The sequence below is a fragment of the Coenobita brevimanus genome, chromosome 57, assembly GCF_032717465.1.
Source record: "Coenobita brevimanus isolate Jiangsu-jjx chromosome 57, ASM3271746v2, whole genome shotgun sequence".
In the NCBI taxonomy this organism is placed as follows: domain Eukaryota; kingdom Metazoa; phylum Arthropoda; class Malacostraca; order Decapoda; family Coenobitidae; genus Coenobita; species Coenobita brevimanus.
The window spans coordinates 60985532-61008567 of record NC_137010.1 but is presented as its reverse complement, the minus strand read 5'-3'; the positions used below and the strand labels follow the sequence as shown (position 1 = coordinate 61008567).

Genomic DNA, 23036 nt, shown 5'->3' with positions numbered 1-23036 from the left:
ACACAGGAGGCTCCGTAACACCTCTTCTTAAGCTCTTTATCTTGCATATTACACCTTAGCATTCATTAGTAAGTTACTTATACCGTTTAAATACATTGGCATAGTTGCATCAATAACACACAAGAGGACACTAAGGCGTAATGTGCAGAATAAGTCGCTAAGGAAGAGGTGTTACGATATCTCCCAAAGCGACTTACGCCCGTAATCTCGTCGGATAAAAAGACTCCTTAACACCAATCCTTTAGTGATTTATTTTTGGATACGGCTGGTTAATATCCGTCTGCACGCCATCTGTGTAGATTATGCCGATGTTAGAAGGATTTATGGAACACGGAGATTAACAGCGAGATGTAATAAGCGAATAAGTTGCTTAGGAAAAGGTGCCAGGGAGCTTCCTTAACCGATGAGAGAGACTAAACCTAACACGTAGAGTTTGTTGACGCAAGTTATCTGGGAAGCTTTCTCTCTCTCTCTCTCTCTCTCTCTCTCTCTCTCTCTCTCTCTCTCTCTGAACACTGCATAACAGCTGGTTTGTCCTGTCTTGCCGGTCCAGCTCCACGGTATACGTTCAACTATTTTTCCTTTTTTTCGCCAAGATATGGACCTGATAAAAATAAATTTGCGCAGAAAGTTAAAGAATGCATTGCCAAAACATATCCTCGTTAAAAAAAAATGAATTACTGAGGGAGAGTCGTTCAAAATTAATCACAATATTGATTTAAAAATATATAAGCATATAAAAAATCGTATAGACACCAAGCTCACACAAAATTCCTAATGAGATACTTATGTTATGTAAAAAAAAGTTGGTTTTCCTAGATTTAAATGTTTCAGGAGTCTTACTGAAACACTTTAAGCTGTATTTCCCTCTGTTCAGGCATCTCGAAGGAAACTGGTCTTGATTTGAAGCATACTTGGTTATTATTTGGAACAGAAAACTTTTAGCTGATAACGACCCTCTGGACCTCTCCTTCTGCATATAAAGGTACAGTCTCAAATAGTATCAACCTCTCTCTCTCTCTCTCTCTCATTTACAAGTTAGCTTTCGTGTGAGTGACGGGAATAAGAAGCGTATTTATGCGTGCTGTGAAAATATCTATCCTATTATGGTTTTAAAAGCTGACTTATATCGTTCTTGGTCTTCTGCTTCTTCCTCTTCCATCCAGTACTCTCTCATACACTTTCTTCTACACCTTCCTGCTCACCTGCATAATTACTGAACGCTAAACGAAGACTAGGGAAGTAGGTCGAACGAGATAACTTGGGTGAATATGTAGATTAGATTATCCAAATGACTCTCTCTCTCTCTCTCTCTCTCTCTCTCTCTCTCTCTCTCTCTCTCTCAACACGTCTCCCACGGTCGATTTTCTAATCTATCCTCCATCACTTTCAGGCTTCCGTCTTCTCACTCTGCTTCCTACCCCCTCCACTCTCTCTCTCTCTCTCTCTCTCTCTCTCTCTCTCTCTCTCTCTCTCTCTCTCTCTCTCTCTCACACACACACAGCATGTCTCCTACAGTCGATTTTCCAATCTACTCTCTATCACTTTCAGGCTTCTCTCTTCTGGTTCTTCCTCCAAGTGCCACCTACCTCTCTCTCTCTCTCTCTCTCTCTCTAATAAACATAACCATCTGTGTCCCCCTCACAACGGAACCTCGAGGGCATTAAAACACTGAGTCTCGATTTTCATACCAAATTTAGCGAGATATTTCGAGTCTTTCACGAGGTCCTGAGTCTAATACACACAAAAAAAGGAAAGTGGTATATGTGGACTGGTGTAAAGTGTACTGGTGTTGCAGAGGGACGCCTTCATGTGGTGGGATTGATATAAACCAGGCGGTGGACCTGCCCGATTCTACTTATCTCTCTCAACTCCCTCGCTATTCCCCAAATTAGGAAGGTAGGCTGCAGCAGAGGGGACACCTCAGCCTGCAGTCCACTGGGTTTGCGTCCACGTAAATCTTGGGCTACAACTGTGTGTGTGTGTGTGTGTGTGTGTGTGTGTGTGTGTGTGTGTGTGTGTGTGTGTGTGTGTGTGTGCGCTGGTGAGGGATGCCTTCAAGCGGTGGCTCTAATATAACCGAGCGCCGAAACGTCCCTAAACTCCCTCCCTATCCACCCAAAGGACGATGGTGGACTGCAGGGGGGAATTTTCAGCCTGCAGTCCACTGGGTTGAAGATCATTACTAAGAAGCAAGAGAACTGTTAAGGTGTGATGTGCAAAATAAATCGCTAAGGAAGAGGCATTAACGTCTCCGAGGCCAAGTAATACACGACCATTATCTCCCTCAACCTCGATTTTGGTCTCTCTCTCTCTCCTCCGCATCCTCATCCTCTGTCTCCAGGTCATTTATCTCACACTCCTACAGTTCTCTCACCCTCACGTACCTCAGCGCTAGAAAAATACAGCAATAAGGCTATATATACATCCTTCCTACAGCACTTCTTCGCGACTAGCACCCTATTTCAGTGCAAATCTATAGCAACCACGAGCATAAATGAGAGCCGTGCTTCGCTGTGGACTAAATGCTTTTCAATCCTAAAGGGACGCAAACCACTTGATTCGGTGAAGAGGCATGAAACTCCACGGAAATACCCCGCCGCATTTCCCGCGCACGCATAGTGTAACGCCCATGGGGAGAATTATTAGGTGTGTGTGTGTGTGTGTGTGTGTGTGTGTGTGTGTGTGTGTGTGTGTGTGTGTGTGTGTGTGTGTGTGTGTGTGTGTGTGTGTGTGTGTGTGTGTGAAATTTTAACAACACTGGCGACTAATTAGGGAGGCAGTGAATGTATACCATTTTAATATTTCTAAACCAACACATCTACCAGTTTACATTTCATTTACAAGTCTACTGCCTTGCGAACGATGAAGACAACTATATTCTTCTGTGGTATAATATGAGGTATAACAGTTTCATATCCTGACCTGATTATCGTTCGCGGTCTCCTCCTTCTCCCACTCTCAACACCTTCTCACACTACTATTCGCTTCGACAAAAATAAATGCTAAGAGAGAGACTTAATAGACCAGATCTAATGGGTTTATTGACGAAAGCTATATGGGACTCTCTCTCTCTCTCTCTCTCTCTCTCTCTCTCTCTCAGGTCGTAACAGTAAACTACCTCCCTACACCCCTCCACTACCACTTTCACACACATGCTACCATCACCACCAGAGGTCATCACCATTACCGCTACTACCATCACCTCCCATACACCCATTACCATACACACAACTACCATCATCATCATCATCATCATCATCATTATCATCATATCAAGCACTTTCCACTGCTCCTTTCAATGCTCCCTAAACAATTCACTATCATCATCACCATCATCATCATCATCTTTATGATCATCATCATCATAATCAAGCACTTCCTAGTTTCTCTTTCTGTGCTCCCTTTAACAGCTCATCATTATCACCATCATTATCATCATCATCATCATCATCATCATCATCATCAAGCACTTCCTAGTTCCTCTTTCTGTGCTCCCTTTAACGGCTCATCATCATCATCATCATCATCATCATCATCATCACCACCCAATGCCTCTCTGAACGCCTCCTCAAAAATTGCTTAACACTAACTCAAACACCTAAATCCACACAGCCTCCTCTACAATATTTGGCTATGTTGTATTCTCAGTGGATATGGAGATTACGTAACACTTCTGCCATACCGATTTATTTTGCACACGGCACTTTCGTATCCCCTTTCGTGTTGTTGGTGCAATTTATTTCGACATTTTAACGACAGATGTGGGCAGACACTGGTAACGCTGACCGGACAGTACCCAAAACAAACAAGAATTGGAATGCGTAATATGTGGACTACCCAGTTTATGACAGGACTATTTCATGCAAGACTGGTGTATTGGTATTAGCAGGGGTATTTTTATGACGTTGGTGAGTCTTGTGGATTATACAGGGTTAAGTCTGGCCAGTATCATGTAAGACTGACACTCGCTCGTCTGATCAATATGGTTATTTTTGTCATCCAGGGTGATTACATGCTGGGGTTTATGATGTATTGGTGGGCTTTGTGTATTACAAGAGTGTGAGACTTACCAGTATCATATAGGACTGAACAGATGCTGGTATTATCCACAATCAGTGTAACTTTGTAGCCGTCCATACTGAATACCTGCTATGGATTAAGTCTTGTGGATAGTCTCGGGTTAATACGTACCAGTGTGATGCAGGATGGACACCGCTGGTCATGAGATGCTACAGTCACCCAGTCAGTAAGGTCTTCTAGCCGTCCATACTGAATACGCAGGTTATGATATGGAGGTGGGTGTCACAGAATGGAGTCAATACTTACCAGTGTCATGCAGGATGGACACCCGCTGGTCAGTTGAGATGCTTCGGTCGCCCACGGTCAGTATGGTCTTTTTACCGTCCTGGTGCCGACTCCACCACACCGTATGGTTGCCCAAGTCGGCCACGACGCAGGTCAGCAGGATGTCCTCGCCCTCCGTGAACTCCCGCGGACCATTGGCCGTGTTGCGAATGAACGGCCGTGGCTCCAACCCTGGCGGAAAGAAGAGAAGTACCTATGTTAGTATCTTTAGTATCTATGAGGGAGAATGGAGTATCAAAGAAGGACAAGAAGAAAGTCTATATGCAAGGTTTTTGATAAATGGCTGAGGCTTACATTTTGTAATGAAGGGTGGAAATACTTTATAGCATAAGAGCTCCTCAGAATATACGTGGGAGGGTGGCATGTCGTGAGCTGAAAAAAAGTAGCGTTAGAGCTTTTCAATCTGTATGAAGGAGTTTGGACTATCACGAGAGGAAGGAAGAAGAGAGAACTGAAGAACAGTCGAGGCTCCATCCCTGTCATGCAGATATCCAACAGCATTACAGCTCTTCACTATAAGGAAGGGTGGCGTGTTGTGGCAGGGAGAAGAGAAATGATGAAGGATTAGTTTATGAGTATGTGGAAGGGTGGCGTGTTGTGGTAGGAAGAACAGACGTGGTGAGGGATTTGGTAATGAGTATGTGGGAGGGCGACGTGTTGTGGCAGGGAGAAGAGACGTGGTGGGGATTTGTTTATGAGTATGTAGGAGGGCGACGTGTTGTGGTAGGGAAAGGAGAAGTGGTGAGGGATTTGAGTATGTGGGAGGGCGGAGCGTTGTACGGTTCAGAACACAACTCATATTAGGACCCATCACCATATAAGAGAGTAAAATATCGTGGCAGGTAAGAAGAATAGCCAGGTGTACAATCATTATCGCCAATGTACTGTACTATTCCAAACACTATACCTTTTTTACTCTAACTTGGCTTAAAACTGCCATCCCTCTATCATGAATACAGATTTGCTGCAACAGGCTAACACGAATGCTAGTCACGGATGCAAGTCATGAAGAAGTGCTCTGAAAAGGATGTGAAGCTAACCATTGTCTCATCCTGCCGCTGAGCTGTGTGAAATAACATGCAAAAAGAAAGAAAGCTGGGCCAAATTATGGAAAAATCCCTATACTTTTTTTTTTTTTTACTCTAACGACCCAAAACTGTCATCCCTCCATCATGAATACTGAGCTGTAACAATTGATGAACAACAAAGTAAGTTGCCTGTCACGAGGAAGTGCTACGGAAAGGATGTTGAGTCACGGTACTGTCCTTTACTGCTACTGAGTCGAGTGAAACAAGCAGCAAAGGGAGAACAAATCGATCAAGGCAAAAATTACTGAAGCACCGATCCCTTTCTTCTGACGATAAATTACGAAACAGTGAGCAAAGACTTACGAAAACCAGTGATGCGATATTAGGAAATCCAACAAACTTTTCAGAATATTGTGTAAGTGTTTCATAAGTGTTCGGATAAAAAGTGGAGCGCTATTCCTGACTGCAGCCGTCCCATCGTGATATAAATTCTCCAACACTTCCTTCCTGGCTGTGGACGAGGGAGGTGTTATATGAAGTATTTTCTATTTTTATAAACTCTCTCTCTCTCTCTCTCTCTCTCTCTCTCTCTCTCTCTCTCTCTCTCTCTCACACACACACACACACACACACACATACAAGGTTAAGAAGGAAGGATACTCTCTGACGTTCCAGGAGGAATGAGAAGTATGGACGAATGTGCAAGAAATACTTTAATGTGACAGCAATATGAAGCAAATATAAGAGTACGAAAAGGAAGGAAAACCGTATTGTTTGCGGCATAGGAGGCTCCGTAACACCTCTTCCTTAGCGACTGATTTTGCATATTACACCTTAACATCATGGTGGACATTATCTATCTATCTATCTATATACCTAGGCTTTGTAATATCGAAAAAAAATTGCATTAATACAATTTAAAAAGGATTATGCAGTTACAATGCGCAGAATAAATCGCTAAGGTAAATAAGCTACGTAATCACCAAAACCACTTAGAACAGGACCCCTTTTCTCCAACATACAGTATATATGAGGGAGAATGACGATTTATGGGAGACGAGACGAAAATAATATTGATAACGTTGGACCTAACACACTCGATCAAACTACTTTTAATTCCATGTATCTCCAGACGATTTTACTCAGCACAGGGTCGACTTTGTAACTGGAGGGACTAGATATAGCCTTCAATGACCCCTTCACTGTCAAAGGTCGTTCCTAAATTTTAAAAATCGTCTGCTAGTCGTCCGAGTAAACTGAACAAGAACGCAAGTACTAGATGCGGGAGCTTCGGGGTCCTTCGGCTAATTCCCTTGGTGAGGTGAGGTGTGGTGTGGTGTGGTGTGGAAGGGTGATTTTGTGTGGTGTGGTGTGGTGTGGTGCGGTGTGGTGTAATGTGATATGATGTGGTGTGATGTGGTATGGCTTCCCTGAATAAACTCGTCTGGTGGAAGTTCTAGTAGTGATTGCGACCCCAAGCTCATCTGGACGTGAACCCGACTGACTGCGGGCTGAAGTTGCAATCTTCCTGAGGTTCATCATCTCATGGGTGGGTGGGTGATAGAATGGGGACTATGAGACGTTTGTATATAAGGGAAGCTCCATCGCCCGGTCATATCAATCCTACCACGTGAAGGCGCCCCTCTCAATACCATCTGGTAGCAGTAAAAGGAAGATAAAATATAAGCAATCGGAGTGACATTATTAACGTTTATGACTCAGGATACGACTTTTCTTCTTCACTCAGCCAACACCTGAACGTATTCCGAGCCACGTGACCCTCTCCCCCCCGAGAAGTGGGATTTAATGGAGCAAAAACATAATATTAACACCCTCCATTAACCCCACAGCGATAAAGACTTACAGATTTGGTTCTTGCTATTTACTGGCGTTTTTAAAGTAGGAGATAATTACCAAACTGGAGCGGTTAATAACAGCCCTTCTTACCACTGACAAATACACAGATATAGCCAGATCGATAGATTAAACTATCTATCTATCTATTTTCCAATCCTACATTGCCCCATGAGGAGCGTAGGAGCCCGGGGCTAGGCAGTTGGTCCCAACATTTAAGATGAGAGTGACCAGCCTCACTCATCCCTGAGTGGCATTACATGAGCAATCAACCCCAACCATCCCTTGGATATAAACCTTCACCAGCTCAATCCGATTGGAGTGCATTAATTACCCACTAAACCACCAGGCGCCAAAATTTGGTTATATGGTTACCACCCAGCGTAGTAAATGGTTTCCTGGTGTACAGGAAACCATCTGGCTTGTCACTCAGTGCAAAGTCACCCACAGGCAGAAGGAAGAGGATAGAATGAAGGAAGGAAAGACAGAAGAGGGAGTGTAAAGTTACCCGTAGGCAGAAGGACAAGGATAGAATGAAGGAACGTAAGACAGAAGAGGATGGAAGGAAAGAAGGATGGAGGAGAGGAAAGGGCAGACACCCGACAGCAGCACTACATCGAGTGAGTGGATGGTGAGCGCCCCCACCTACCACTTAACATTTATATATATATATATATATATATATATATATATATATATATATATATATATATATCCACCCACATGCAAATAAATCTGCAGTCCTTAACCACTGCGTCGCAAACCAAAATTGGGTCGTCAAACCATATCGAGTGGGTAGGGAAGGATCTGCACACTGACTAAACATCTCCTTTGTATTCCATCAGTGACCGCATCGAGGATCAGAAATGACCACAGCATACAGAGATTTAAATTACGCTTTACTGGGGAGGAGGAGGTTGAGACAACTATATAACTATATATATATATAACTATATAACTATATAACTATATGTATATATATATATATATAACTATATATATATATATAACTATATATATATATATAACTATATATATATATATATATATATATATATATATATATATATATATATATATATATATATATATATATATATATATATATATCATCTTCAATATCATCATCATTAACAGCAGCAGCTGCAACCAATGCAAGTCCACTGTTGAACAAAGGCCTCCCTTAACCTTCTCCATGAATTCCTTTACTGAGTCAGTCTCTGCCAGGTTGTGTCTGCAAACTTCTCTATCTCATCTCTCCACATTCTGTCTGGCTTTTTTGTGCTACGCTTGCAGACTCTTGGAGTGCAGTCACAGCCTCTTCCTCCAACGGTCATCCCTTTTTCTTGGTACATGACCTGACCACCTTTATTTCTGTTATTATGTAACCTCTCTTATGTCTTTGATTTTAGTCTGCTCTCTCACCTAAGTTGATCTTTTCCTGTCTCTTATAGATATTTTCAACAATAACCTTTCCACTGTCCTTTGAGAACTTTTCCATTGATTCTGTCAGTTTCCAGATCTCACAACCGCATGTCATAGCTGGGATTATACATTAGTCACATACTTTTCGTTTCATACATACTGGCAAGCTACTTTTTACGATGTCTATGTTAACCGAAAGCATTCCATCCAATTGCAACTCGTCCTTCTATTTCGCTATCATGGTCTTTCGTTAGTTTTGTAATTGCCGCAAGTGATTGTACTCTTCCACTTCTTCCAGAATTTCTTCACTTATTCTGATGATGCTCTTTGGTGTATTTGGATTAAACATTATTCTAATTTTACTCCGGTTCATCTTTAGTCCTACTTTGAGACTTTCTCTTCAGGTCATGTAACATTTCTTGCAATGCCTCTTCTGTTTCTGACATTAGGACAATGTTTTCTACAAATCTTAAATTGTTTAAGTTTTCTCCATCTATGTTTACTTCTTTGTTCTCCTATTCTAGCTTTCTGAAAACACTTTCTAGGCACGCTGTAAAGAATTTTGGTGAAAATGTATCTTAATTTTTTCCAAGTCTTTATGTACAGTAATTTAACTATAGCAGTTCCCTCTTCATATATGTTTTCGAGCAGTTTTACAATGTTCTCATTCACTCCTTGTTCCTGCAGTGAATTTATAATTGCTATGTGCTCCACTGAGTCGAAAGCCTTTTCGTAATCAACAAAACCAAAATACAGTGGTTTATTATATTCTGTAGTTTTCTCAATTAGTCGATTCACTGTGTGTAGATGATCAGTAGTCGAACACCCGCTTCGAAATCCTGCCTGCTCACGATGTTGGTTTTCTTCCAGATTTGTTGTTCTGTTCGTAGTGACTTAGTGAAGAGTTTGTAAATAACTGGTAATAAACTAATAGGTCTATAGTTACTGAGATCTTCTGGGTTGTCTTTCTTGTAAAGCAAAATAACTACTGTATTCGACCAGCTTTGGGGGATTTTCTTCTTCTTTATGCATTGAGTACCTAAGTGGGTTAATCAGTTTTGAACTTTTTGTCCTGCATGTGACAGTAAATATGATACTACTTCATCTTCTCCTGGAGTTTTCCTTCTTTTCATACTTTTAAGAGAAAGTTTACTTCGTCTGGTGTTACTCAGGTAGGCTACTTCATTTGTATCAACAGACAAGTCAGCTATTGGTACCGGTACTACTGTCTTTGATGCATACAACTTATTGTAAAATTCTTCAACTCTCATCAACAACATACCACTGCATTTAATGACTTCACCGTTTTTGTCTTTCAGTGATATAATTTGTTGCTTCCCTAGTGCCAGTTTGATTCGGACCTGTTTCAGACTTTTTCCTTTTTTGATGATTTGTTTCATCTGATCCATGTTTCTCTATCATTTTTCTGCTCTCTGTCTCTTGTTGATAAGCTTATTTAATTCTGCCCTTTCTATTTCATCTTTCTTTTTCACTTTCATTTCTTTTCATGTGCTCGAGGGTCGTTTTTGAATACATGTTGGCTTTGGTTGTACAATATCAGCTTTCCCTACTACCTCTGCTGTTTCTCTTAGCACTTTTGTTAGTCTATTATTCAACTTATATACGTCACACTAAGCATACCTTAGAACCTGAAATCTGTTCTTTGCTTCTAACTGAAAGGTATCTTTGTTTTCGCGTATTTTTATTGGGCATATCTTTTTATTTTTATTCTGCCTCTGTCTTTCACTTCTGAAATTGAATCTGGTTGCGCAACCCACCGTTCTGCGATCACATCCTGTATTTACTTTGTTGATAACCGTGACATTTATGATCGTGTTAGTCTTATCTGCTACAGTGGAGTCGATTGCAGTCTTTGTTTCTCCATTTGGGCTTCTGCAGGTCCATTTTCCACCCCTTCTTTTGTAAAAAAAAAAAAAAAAAAAAAAAAAAAAATAATGTGTTCATTATTCTCATGTTATACATTTCAGCAAAATTCACAACCAATTCATCTGTTATTCCTTTCTCCCACTCCAAATTTTCCCTGACATGCTTCTCCGTTTTTCTATGTATCAACTTTAGCATTGAAGTCTCCCATGAGTATAATAAATGTGGTCATTTCTTCTTCCATAATCTGGGAAATGTCATTACAGAATGTTTCTATTTCTTCATCCGTGCTTTGAGAAGTAGGTGCATATACTTATATTACTTTCAGGGTAAGGGTAAAGGGATGGGTCCATTATGATGTGGCAGGGGTAAACCAGCTGTTCTGTCGGGCTCTGCTACAAATGTCGCCCATTGCACTGCGCATTTGACCCTCATGCGGTGTGGTGCGGTGATGACCCGTCCCTTCTCCCCTTGGGGTTAAGATACGAATAAATGTGTGTGTGTGTGTGTGTGTGTGTGTGTGTGTGTGTGTGTGTGTGTGTGTGTGTGTGTGTGTGTGTGTGTGTGTGTGTGTGTGTGCAAAATAACTTCATTTGTGTCACTGGTTGATTTACCATTCACTGAATGGATTTTTCTTCAATTTTAAGGGCATCTGACTGTGAATGAAAGAAGTAATTTCAATCAGTGACTGCCAAGCCAACCACGACCAGGATGTCTAGCAAAGTTGTAAGGAAACCATTGGGCTATGCCTGAACACAGTGGTCTGGGGGGGGGGGGCTGGGAAGGCGGTGGCAGAATCGATAGAGAGGTTGCCTGCAGTCCTAATGGACCCAGGTTCGAATCCCGGCTGGGACAGGGAACAGTTCAAGGATTTGAATTTCTTATAAACCAGACTTCTCTGATCTACCAAATGTCCCGCCTTGTCGTAAAGGTACCCCCGCTAATACCAGTATGCCAGTCCTGTCCGTGACAGCCCTAGCATGTATTCAGTATGGATGGTGGGTGTTAGCGCCGAAGTGGTGACATGTGGAGACGTTGGAGCACTACTGAGACTTGGGAATAGGCCTTTGCCCGGAGTCGGACACGTAAAAAAAACAAAAACAAAAAAAGTAAACTGGCAGCATAAACCCACAGTATATATGTACACATTCGCAAACTTATATGAACATGAAGTTATTACCAACCACGAATTTATGATGTGGTATCAGGCGATTACTGTATTATTTTTCTCGGGCTGTTATGATATTAAGGTAAGTTTCAGGTGAGCACGTTCTGTTACCGATTAATTATTTTCCCATCACCCGCATTTACCTGGACATATTACCTGAGAATTTTTATCCGTCACGTCATGGCTCGCCGTGACTGCCCGACTTCCTGAATGTGGGTTGCTGCCGAAGGGGGTTGAGAAGAATTGAAATAGACTGATACGGCAGAGAGAGAGAGAAAGAGAGAGAGAGAACCACTGAAAGAAATACTGATAGCGTGGTTACACACAAAAACACAATTACACACACACACACACACACACACACACACACACACACACACACACAGTACATACACACACGCACACACATAAATCTTGTATTAACTCATACAAAACACGTACATACACACACAAACATATATTTCAATTCTAGTCAGTCACACAGTCTCTCTCTCTCTCTCTCTCTCTCTCTCTCTCTCTCTCTCTCTCTCTCAACACGAACTGCATATAAGGCAAAGTTGTGACGTGCTGTCGGCCCAAGAAAATGAAGATGTATTGTGATGGAGCCCTCAAACTTTACACTCTCTCTCTCTCTCTCTCTCGCTCTCTCTTTGATTTACAACCGGTGTATCTGCCTATTCGTCTATCTGTGACTCACTCGTATCTTTCAATGTCGTTCTAGTTGCTTCTCTCTCTCTCTCTCTCTTTCTCTCTCGCTCTCTCTCGCTCTCTCTCTCTCTCTCTCTCTCTCTCTCTCTCTCTCTCTCTCTCTCTCTCTCTCATCCTGTCAGCAACAGTTGCAACACTCACACTGGGTCTATGCAATTTGCTAACATTAAAACTATCTCACGAAAGTTGAGTAAGCAAAACAAGGGTAGCTGTGGTAGTGATGGTGGTGGTAATAGTGGTGCTGTGGTAGTGATGGTGGTGGAAGAAGTGGTGCTGCGGTAGTGATGGTGTTGGTTGTGGATGTGATGGTGGTGGTTGTTGTAGTGATGGTAGGTGTTGTGGTCGATGACGGTGGTTGTGGATGATGGTGGTGATTGTGGCAGTGATGGTGGTACCTGTGGTTGTGAGTGGGGTGGTTGTTATGGTAGAGGTTGTGATGGCAGTGGTTGTACTATCAGCTATGGTAGTGGTGGCGGTGGTTGTGGTAGTGTCTTTCATGTAATCAAACACATGAAACCTTGGCTCTAGTGTTTATCTCTATGATGCGTGACAAACATCCTATTATTCCTCTCACCAATTATTGAGTGACCTGTGATTTGAGCTGTTTCTTGTCGTGCACAGGTCATTGTTTTACTTGTCACAACATCACCATTCTTTTACTTGTCACATATCACCACACAACACGATACCACCTGCCAGTGCACCGTAGCAAGGCCAGGGTCAAGGTTATGAGATCTGCCCACCGTCAATTGCACAGTGAGCCACGCCACTTTCTGACAAATGACCCAAAGAAGCATTATGACATTTCTTTCTCCGGCCTCGGTGATCGATGTGCCTCGACTCCAGCGCGCTTATCAAGGTCACACAGCAGGTGAAACTTTGTGGATATGGCCGAGAGAGCAAAAGGCAAAGATCTTCAGGAAAAACACCGCAACTCAAAATTAATTATAAAAGGGAAAAAAGTCAAAACCACAAGCAAAAGTCATGTTGCTCGCATTTTGGGGGGAGGGAGGGACTTGTGCAAACAGAATTTCTCCCCAGACGAACAACTGTTTATGCATCTTTCTACCTGGAGGATCCGAAACACCTGCGTGAGGTACTAGGATGCAAACGACAAGAGAAATGGAATGGAGGACGGCTGCACCACAATGACTACGTGTACAGCCACCCAGCGCTCTGCATGCACTATTCTGTGACATAAAAAGAAAAAAATCCATTTGTCCTACATTCACTATACTCAACTGTCTTACCACCGTGGGACTTATGGTTGCTCCTCAAACTGAAACGACATTATTCTAACATGACTGAACGAACAGCGTCCAGAACAGCAGCAAGAAAAATGAGTTCCGGCAATGTTTCCATCTGTGACAGGTGTGTGTGTGTGTGTGTGTGTGTGTGTGTGTGTGTGTGTGTGTGTGTGTGTGTGTGTGTGTGTGTGTGTGTGTGTGTGTGTGTGTGTGTGTGTGTTTTAATGTAGGAAATAAGGTCCCAAAGACTGAAGGCCAGCAAGATTGTTCCCTATACGGAGAAAAAATAAAACCGAGCCAAATTCAAGGTCCGTTCATTTCGAGATGCCTGGACATATAGCGTTTAAAAGACCGGGGGCCACTGACAAAAGGAAATACCCGGTACATACAGAGGAAAACAGTTCCAGAGTTGACCTGTTGGATGACGACGGGAAGAACTTGAAAGGGATAAATGAGTGTGCCAATGATTAACAGATTTTTTTTTATCTTCTAGCCAACCACTGACAAAATTAAACTATTTCCTGGTAATCTGGCCGAACAATGGGTTACTTTGCTTTTTCAAATAATTTCACGAAATATTTCAATATTCCATAAAACATCTTCCTATATCATCTGCTGCCGATTCTTCATATCATTTAAATCCTATTATTTCCATATTATTACAAACTTCCATACCATATAAACACACACACACACACACACACACACACACACACACACACACACACACACACACACACAAATTATGTATTAATATTTTTTTAAATAAATCCACTACAACACAGAAAATGGAGGTCCAAAACATTCCCTTTATTTCTGTCACTGCCGACAACCATGCATTTCAAATTTACAGTAAAAAAAAAATACACATGCATAATCACAGTTTATTTTACAACCACATAATACAAAGCTTCATCAACGGGGTCTAATTTCATACGATCTGGAAAAAAAATAAATGTATTGCTGTTTATCTTCCAGTAATTCTGTTTAGGCTTACGTGATGCGGGTAAAACTGACCATCCATCCATCCATCCTTCTTTTTTCTTTCTTTCCCCCTTCCTTCCTTCCTTCCATCCATCCACTCTTTATTGCCCCATCAGGAGCGTAGGGACCCAAGGCTAGGCTATTGAGTTCCGATATTTAAGGCTTGTGTAAACCAGTCCCGGACCCTCTAGTGGCATTTTGTGAACAATTAACCTGAACCTACCCTCAGATGTACACCTTTCTGGGTACCAATCAGTTGGAGCACCTTAACCCACTAGACCACAAAACGTCTATTTGATTATATGGTTACCACCCAGCGTTTCAATGGTTTTATGAGTTATAAGAAACTGTTATTCTTATTAGTGTAACGTCACCTGAAGGCAGGACTACATCAAGTGAGTGGATGGTCGGCGCCATCACCTACTAGAGAGAGAGAGAGAGAGAGAGAGAGAGAGAAGTTGGGTAAGTTGGGCACGGAGTCGCTGAAGCCCCCCTCCCCCCCATCCGCCACAGTCTCACCATTCTACCATACAGTACTTCCACCCTCCATGCCCCTTACCACAACTACCATCACAACACCACAGCCACCCTAACCACCACTATAACCACAATTAATCCTTTGAATCTGGTGTTGGAGAGGGACGTTTGTATAGCCAGACAGTTGAGCCGCCCATATATATCAGTGCTACCACATGAAGGCATCCCACTCCAGAAGCAAAACAGTCGAGAATATAGCAAGAATGAACGAAAAATGACGTTACTGGATTCATAATGTTAATATTTCTACATCTATAGTGCGTTCCTCTAACCTGATACAGATCCCTTACCCATTTCAGCTCACGTGATGGCCAAGTGTAATCAGACTGAAGAGTTGATCTCACTAGTAACCAAGGAGACTCATTCCTACCTCATAGAACTTCATGCACTCACGACGTAATATTCAAAATGTAGTGATCCCGTTCCGTCAGATGAAATCGCACCTACTATACTACCATTACTACCATCACAGATACCATAACCACAACTACCATAACTACCATTGCTTACTCTCTCTGGCTCCTGTGACTCACTCAGTTGAATAAAATCGTCCGGTGTTAACTCGAATGCTAGAGCTGTACCGACCATGAAACTAATCTCTCTCTCTCTCTCTCTCTCTCTCTCTCTCTCTCTCTCACACACACACACACACACACACACACACACACACACACACACACACATCAACCCATTTTCCTTTTTTCCTTTTTACTCAGGCCATCACTCAATATATATATATATTTTTTTTTTTGAAGCACAGGAGAAAATTTCCAAGCCGAACGGGTTATATGTATCTTTAACTTCCTTCAATGAGAGAGAGAGAGAGAGAGAGAGAGAGAGAGAGAGAGAGAGAGAGAGAGAATCACGTAACTCGCACCAAACAAGATTCAAACTCCAGGGCCAATCCTCAGTTCATCCTGGGAATCACAAACCCCCCCATATATCCACGTGGTATCAGCGGCCCGGCACACGTGAGGGCGACGCACCTGGTTGTGTATATTTTTTTTTCCCCAGGAGAGACGACGCCGGATACCCTACCCTTTCCAGTTTTTCAGGTGGGGCGGAATTAATATTATTTGGGGACCTTGAAAGTTCAGTGACCGCTCTCTCTCTCTCTCTCATTCCAGAACAAGATAGGATATAGGAGGATAGTTTCTGAGGCTCCCTGACACGTTTCCTTAAGCGATTTATTTTGCGCATTACACCTTACTGTCCTCCTCTAAGTTACGTAAATCCTTCTGATATCGCCATAATTACGCACAAAAGTATATTAACCAGTCATATCCAAAAATAAATCGCTGAGTAATAGGTGTTAGGGAGCATGATAATCGATAAATCTTAGTTTTCATTTTCATCTGATGGACCTGTACCCGTAGTCTCGTGGCATAAGGTGGTTCCCTAAAACCTTTTCCTATGCGATTTATTTTTCTCATTACACCTTCTCGTCCTCTTCTCAGTTACATAAATCCTTCTAACACTGACATATCCTGCATAAGGTACAAAACGGTGCTAAGCAGCCAAATCCAAAAATAAATCGCTGAGGAACAGGTGTTACGGAGCCTCCTTAATCTACAAGAACTAGGGACCTGGGCTACTTTCACAGCTAGTCCCATGAAATTCGACATGAGGTAGAAATGAGCCTCCTTGGTTACTAGACAAATGAACTCTCCAATCTGACTCCACCTGGCCATCAACTGAGGTGAAAGGGGTTAGGGATATTTATCAATGAAAACACTATTGAGAGTTTGTTATTCCACTTTTACTCTAACTTGGCCTAAAATTACCTTCTCTCCATCTTGAATGCTAACTTGTAGTCACAGATTAACACTAGAATATGATGCTAGTCACGAAGAAGAGCTATGGAAAGAATGTAAAGCAGCAACACTGTCTTCTTTTCCCAGCAAGATACATAGTTCACAAAAGGATAAAAATCTGGAACAGGTTGAAGTGAACGTACTATATAACCTGAAGAAGTTCCCTAACCACTTTCGGCTCAGTTGATGGCCAAGTGTAGTCAGATTGGAGGGTTGATTTGACTACAGTTTATTCACTTTAACTTGGCAGAGATCTTCGCCCATTTGCAGCTAATCTCCTGAAGCTCGATGGCTGAATAACACAATACTACGACTCTATATCCTGTCCATAGCACCTCTTCGTGACTGTTGCTGTATTCTTGCACTAATCTCATGTTACAGCTCAGCTGCTGAAGATGGAAAGATTTTAGGGCAAGTTAAAGTACAGTTACCTTATTCCAACTCAAAACAAGAAAGTAACTTTATTTTTGTCAGCCCGTTCCCTGAGGCCATTCAACCTTCCTACATACTTCCGCCTTCACAAGTCACCATTTCGACACTAATACTCACCGTCCATATTAAACCCATGCTAGGATTCTCTCACTTGGGACTGGTGTAGTGGTGTACTGGTATTAGAGGGGGTAGTTTTATGACATGCTGGTGGGTCTTTGGAGGCATTAGTGAAGTATGTCTTAAATAAAGTAATTAGAGTGTTCCTTGCCTCAATTTAGGATCGAACTTGCGTCACTTCAAACAGCAGACGACGTTTCTAACCACTCAACACCACCTCCCCCTCAACCCTTTTAGTTCAGGAAAAAAAAAAAAAAAAAAAAAAAAAAGTCAGATTAGAGGGTCCATCTGACTACAGTAGTAACCAAGGAGTCATTCGTACCTCATAAATCTCACCAAATTTTATATAAGCATGATTTAGTATTTGAGTAGCGAGGGTGATTGATTTTCCTCAGATGAAATAAACCCAGTACCCTAACCATGCAAACCCAGTACCCTAACCATGCCAAACCCAGTACCCTAACCATGCAAACCCAGTACCCTAACCATGCCAAACCCAGTACCCTAACCATGCCAAACCCAGTACCCTAACCATGCCAAACCCAGTACCCTAACCATGCCAAACCCAGTACCCTAACCATGCCAAACCCAGTACCCTAACCATGCCAAACCCAGTACCCTAACCATGCCAACCCAGTACCCTAACCATGCCAAACCCAGTACCCTAACCATGCCAAACCCAGTACCCTAACCATGCAAACCCAGTACCCTAACCATGCAAACCCAGTACCCTAACCATGCAAACCCAGTACCGTCACCACGCAAACCCAGTACCCTAACCATGCAAACCCAGTACCCTACCCACGAACACTCATTCCTACCTCATAATTAAGACCTATTTTCATGTAACCGCGACTCAGTGTTCAAGCTGCGTGAGTGGTCCAGTTCCGTCATGTGAAAATGCTTTGATTATAGCGCCTGGAGGTCTAGTGGTTACAATGCCCCAGTCGGAGAGAACTTTTTACAGATCCGACCCCGAGGAGGCGACTGTGGGCTTATCAATCACGTAATGCAACCAAGGGAAGTAGGCTGGTCATCTACCCCTTACCGTACTGAAGAAAGGCAGCCTAGACTCAGCCCCCTACACTAAGAAGGGGGGTAAACTGGGGGACCTTGGACGGTGCAGCGACCCTCTACGTGTTTTGTTGATATATTCTTACCACCTCAAGACGATGGTGGTGGTAGGGGCGCCCATCATCTACTCGCTGATGTTTGCTGCCAACTTCTTGCTTCATGTCTACCATTCTTTTCTGTCTGTCCTCCTCTCTTCCTATTTCTCCCATCCTTCCTGTCACTATTTATAAATCTTCTTTCCACTGCAGGTGGCTCTACGCTGAGTAACAAGCCAAATGGTTTCCTGAAACTCAGGAAACCATTTACAACGCTGGGTGGTAGCCATGTAGCCACGTGATGCTGTGACGCAGATGCTCCTATGGTGCCCCTGTTAACTGGGCGGAGACGCAAATGCTGGTCCACCAGAAAGCAAACCTTCCACGCTAATCTCTGCGCCTCACTGAGGCGAGACGTTGTCAGCAGCATGGGAACGTCGGTTCACTGCATGGGACGGCCCTATAGGGGCCGTTGCTTGCCTGCGGCTGATGAGTCTGCTCGATCAGACAGACTGGGGTTGCACAACAACAACAACCTAAAGACGATTTCATTCAAGTCAGGATTTCTAATAGTGAAGGCTTCGTTAACGCTATATCTAACCTATTCACTTCGAAAATTCTCTCGAGGCATAACTGAACTGTCTGGAGAGAATAAGGGAAACATCGAAATCACATCACCAAACGAAAGAGGACAACTGCAATACGGTTACGTATACGAGTATTACTGACATTCTTGCTACCGCCACGATTTTTTTGTTTAATGTCTGGGAGGACATCGATTGGTGATAAGTTTAATGAGAGCTCCATCTAACCCCCACACACACACACACACACACACACACACACACACACACACACACACACACACACACACACACAGATCAGAAAGCCTATCCTGATCAGAGTAAAGCATCAAGAGACAACAAGAATTTAATGTAAGAAAAAAAAAATCTGACAGAAAAGATTACTCCTTTGACCGCGACAGACCTCCTATGCATTCTATTTCAGTTGACGTCAGACGATGTTACAAAGCTGGTGAGATGCCTAGGTCGCCAAAAATGCCATCAGCTATCACAGGAAACACCCAGATACCTATGCCCTACTGCTTATAAAACTGTGGCTATCTATCAGACTATTGAACTTAGCTCTGGGGAGGCTGTTTTCTCTCAAGGGGATTAGTACAACCTTAACATATCCCTCCACCACCAGACACCATCACCAAACTTAATAAAATCGTCTGGAGGTAGCGAGGATAAATATCAAACTACGACCTCTATCACTGCCGCAGCTGTTGAGGGGTTTCCAGTGCTTGCTAAGGTGCGGCTCACTTGCGGCGGGGTTTGAATCCTGTTGCGGGAAATTGACACCACGTGGCTCAGGTGCCCTCCCCTCCTATACGGGTTGGCAGGTAAGATGAGTACCCAGGGGAGGTAACTGTGGTAAGCTGGATGATAAAGGAGAGCCGCTGAAGAACCCGTCACAGGCTCAAAGGTCAAAGTTACGGACATGAGAACCACGGCTACGGCTTCATGATATTCCTCGTACATTTATCTCCACCTCGTATTAAGCGAACTAATGCTTTAACTTGAAATAATGGACTCTACATTTCATCTGATCTTATAAAGGATGATTTTACCCAGTTCACAGAGAGACACCAAAACCACGGAAATAACAAACTACAGTATATCTGTGAATCACAGTCTGGACAAAAATTAGAAAGCCCATTCACGGGGTCGAGAAACTAACCAACATGGCTGTACAACGTGCCAGAGTGCCTTACAATCCACCACCTGGGTATTAACATTATCAGGCTCCTATGACTCACTCTCAGTAAAAATAATAATGAAAATAATAATAATATTAATAATAATAATAAAAATACTACTACTACTACTACTACTACTAATAATAATAATAATAATACCGTAATAATAATAATAATAATAATAATAATAATAACAATAATAAGAAAAATAATAATGGCGTTCGTTGAGGAAGCAGGAAAACCTGCTGAATTAGTGATATAAGTAAGAGTATATATGGTGGGCAGAGGCGGGCACCATCCACACATTTGCTGTACACTGGCGGTACCTTCACGCGACTACATTAAGTGAAGAGTCAAATGGTTTCCCGTAGCCAACGAAACCCTTTACAACGTCTTGTGGTGTCGCAGGTTGGGGCACTCCAACCGGATGTGGCCAATCACGATTTATATCACATATATTACACAGCTGGTTACGGTTTACTGCTTACGTAATACAGCTCAGGGGTGGACATACTGTATCCTGTGTACGTGTGTGTGTGTGTGTATATATATAGTCTAAAGCTCCCATCCGTCTGTCTGTAATGTAGGCATCACGCAAAAACTGTGAAACATCATCAAACTCCCAAAGTAAACGATGTTAAGGACCATTTGGAGTGTGTTTTAACGCCTAAAAAAAAATGATCCCAGCTTCCGTTATATCCGTCATTTATACAATGGGAACCACGTACAGCCTGATGACGGGAAATTCTAAGTCTTGTAACAGTAGTGATCCACGGACCCAGGAGTTGCGTAAAACGCCATGGTGAATGGTGACGCTGAGAAATATTTGCTAGGAAAAGTAAATACCCGTGTGTGTGTGTGTGTGTGTGTGTGTGTGTGTGTGTGTGTGTGTGTGTGTGTGTGTGTGTGTGTGTGTGTGTACATTTTTAATGACATCCTTGATCAGGTGACATTATTATTTTAATGAACTAAACGATTCTGTGTGATCTGGAGAGACTTTTCCACTGGGAGGAATTAAGCACAATCTTCGTCCGCTCAGTAGGAGAGGTTGTTTGTACACGTTCCATGAATCTGTTTATAGGTACCAGGAAAAAAATTACATCACCGCACTGAAGACATTAACCCAAACAGTAAAATGACGCATAGTGTTTATAAATAGTTGCTACCTGCTGGCGATTTTATTTAGGCCTGGGTTACATCATGCAGTAAAAGGGTAATTGTAGGCCGTATCTAACCCCTCCAGTCCCAGAACCCTCCCCTAAGCTGAATAAAATCGTCTGTAAGGAAGGAGAATAAAGGGTATGGAATTTGGGTGTTGCCTGCCTTACAAAGACTATCCACCCACCCTCCCACCCACCTACCTACCTTGTTCACCTTGACGGGTCTCTCTCTCTCTCTCTCTCTCTCTCTCTCTCTCTCTCTCTCTCGTAATTACCCATACCTAACCATCAAATCATTTGTTTATTTTCCTTTTACGTAGTCCAAACCTCTCTCTCTCTCTCTCTCTCTCTCTCTCTCTCTCTCTCTCTCTCTCTCTCTCTCTCTCTCTCTCCCTCTCTCTCTCTCTCTTCTTTTATGGGTACTGAGTAACAAAACTTCACACTTAAGTATGCAATGGGTGTTTAGCCATGACCTGTGAGCTCTCTCTCTCTCTCTCTCCCCCCCTCTCTCTCTCTCTCTCTCTCTCAAACACACAGTTACTGTATTATTAATACTGACCATAAACGCTGCCTTGTGTGTGTGTGTGTGTGTGTGTGTGTGTGTGTGTGTGTGTGTGTGTGTGTGTGTGTGTGTGTGTGTGTGTGTGTGTGTGTGTGTGTGTGTGTGTGTGTGTGTGTGTGTCGGTTTGGTTATTACATTCAAGGTCGCCTGGTTACCGCACTCCATACGTCTCCCCCCCCCTCTCTCTCTCTCTCTCTCTCTCTCTCTCTCTCTCTCTCTCCTTAATAGTTCTTTGTTTTTATATCCTTCATTTTCCTTCCCTCCCTTTCCTTTCCAATCTCCTTCCTTTTTCATTTCTCTTAGTCTCCCTTCACTCACCTTCATTTCCTCTTCACGTTCTTATACTTTCCCTCACTTCCCTTCCTCTTCATATTCCTTCATCTCCTGTCCCGATTTTCCTTCATGACCTTCTTCATTACTGTCCTATATTCTCCCTTTCTCATATTTTTCTCCTCACTTCCTATCCTCGTCATTTCCCTTCACTCCCTCTTCATTTAACTTCCACGTCGCTCTCTTTTCATTTCTCGTCACTTCCACTACGCATTTCCCTTCACTGTCTTTCATTTCTCTCTCTTTATCATCATTCACGTTTATTCACTCGTCTCCCTCTTCATTTCTCGTCACTTTAATTCAACTTTCTCTCATCCTTATTTTCCTTCCTCCTTCTCACTACTTCTCTCAGCTCCGGGTTTGTTTTCCTGTTGACTTTCCTTCACGCTCCTTCCTCATCCTACCTTCCTCCTTTTTTCCCTCCAGCTTCCCTCCCTACCTTCTCTTCTTCCCTCCCTCCCTCCCAACCTCTCTCCTTTTCTTCCTTCCTTCGTCCCTCCCTCCTTCTCCCCTCTTCTACCTCCCTGTCTCTCTCTCTCTCTCT

At 42.7% G+C, this 23036-nt stretch overlaps 1 protein-coding gene across 1 annotated transcript in view; it reads right to left on the bottom strand.

Annotated features, from left to right (window-relative positions):
* LOC145402055 (Ig-like and fibronectin type-III domain-containing protein 1) overlaps positions 1-23036 on the bottom strand; it is a 512409-nt gene that overhangs the window by 139044 nt on the left and 350329 nt on the right. Inside the window, exon 4 of the mRNA XM_080274151.1 lies at positions 4330-4539. Coding sequence (XP_080130277.1) covers positions 4330-4539 — 210 coding nt within the window. The remainder of the gene's footprint in view (positions 1-4329; positions 4540-23036) is intronic.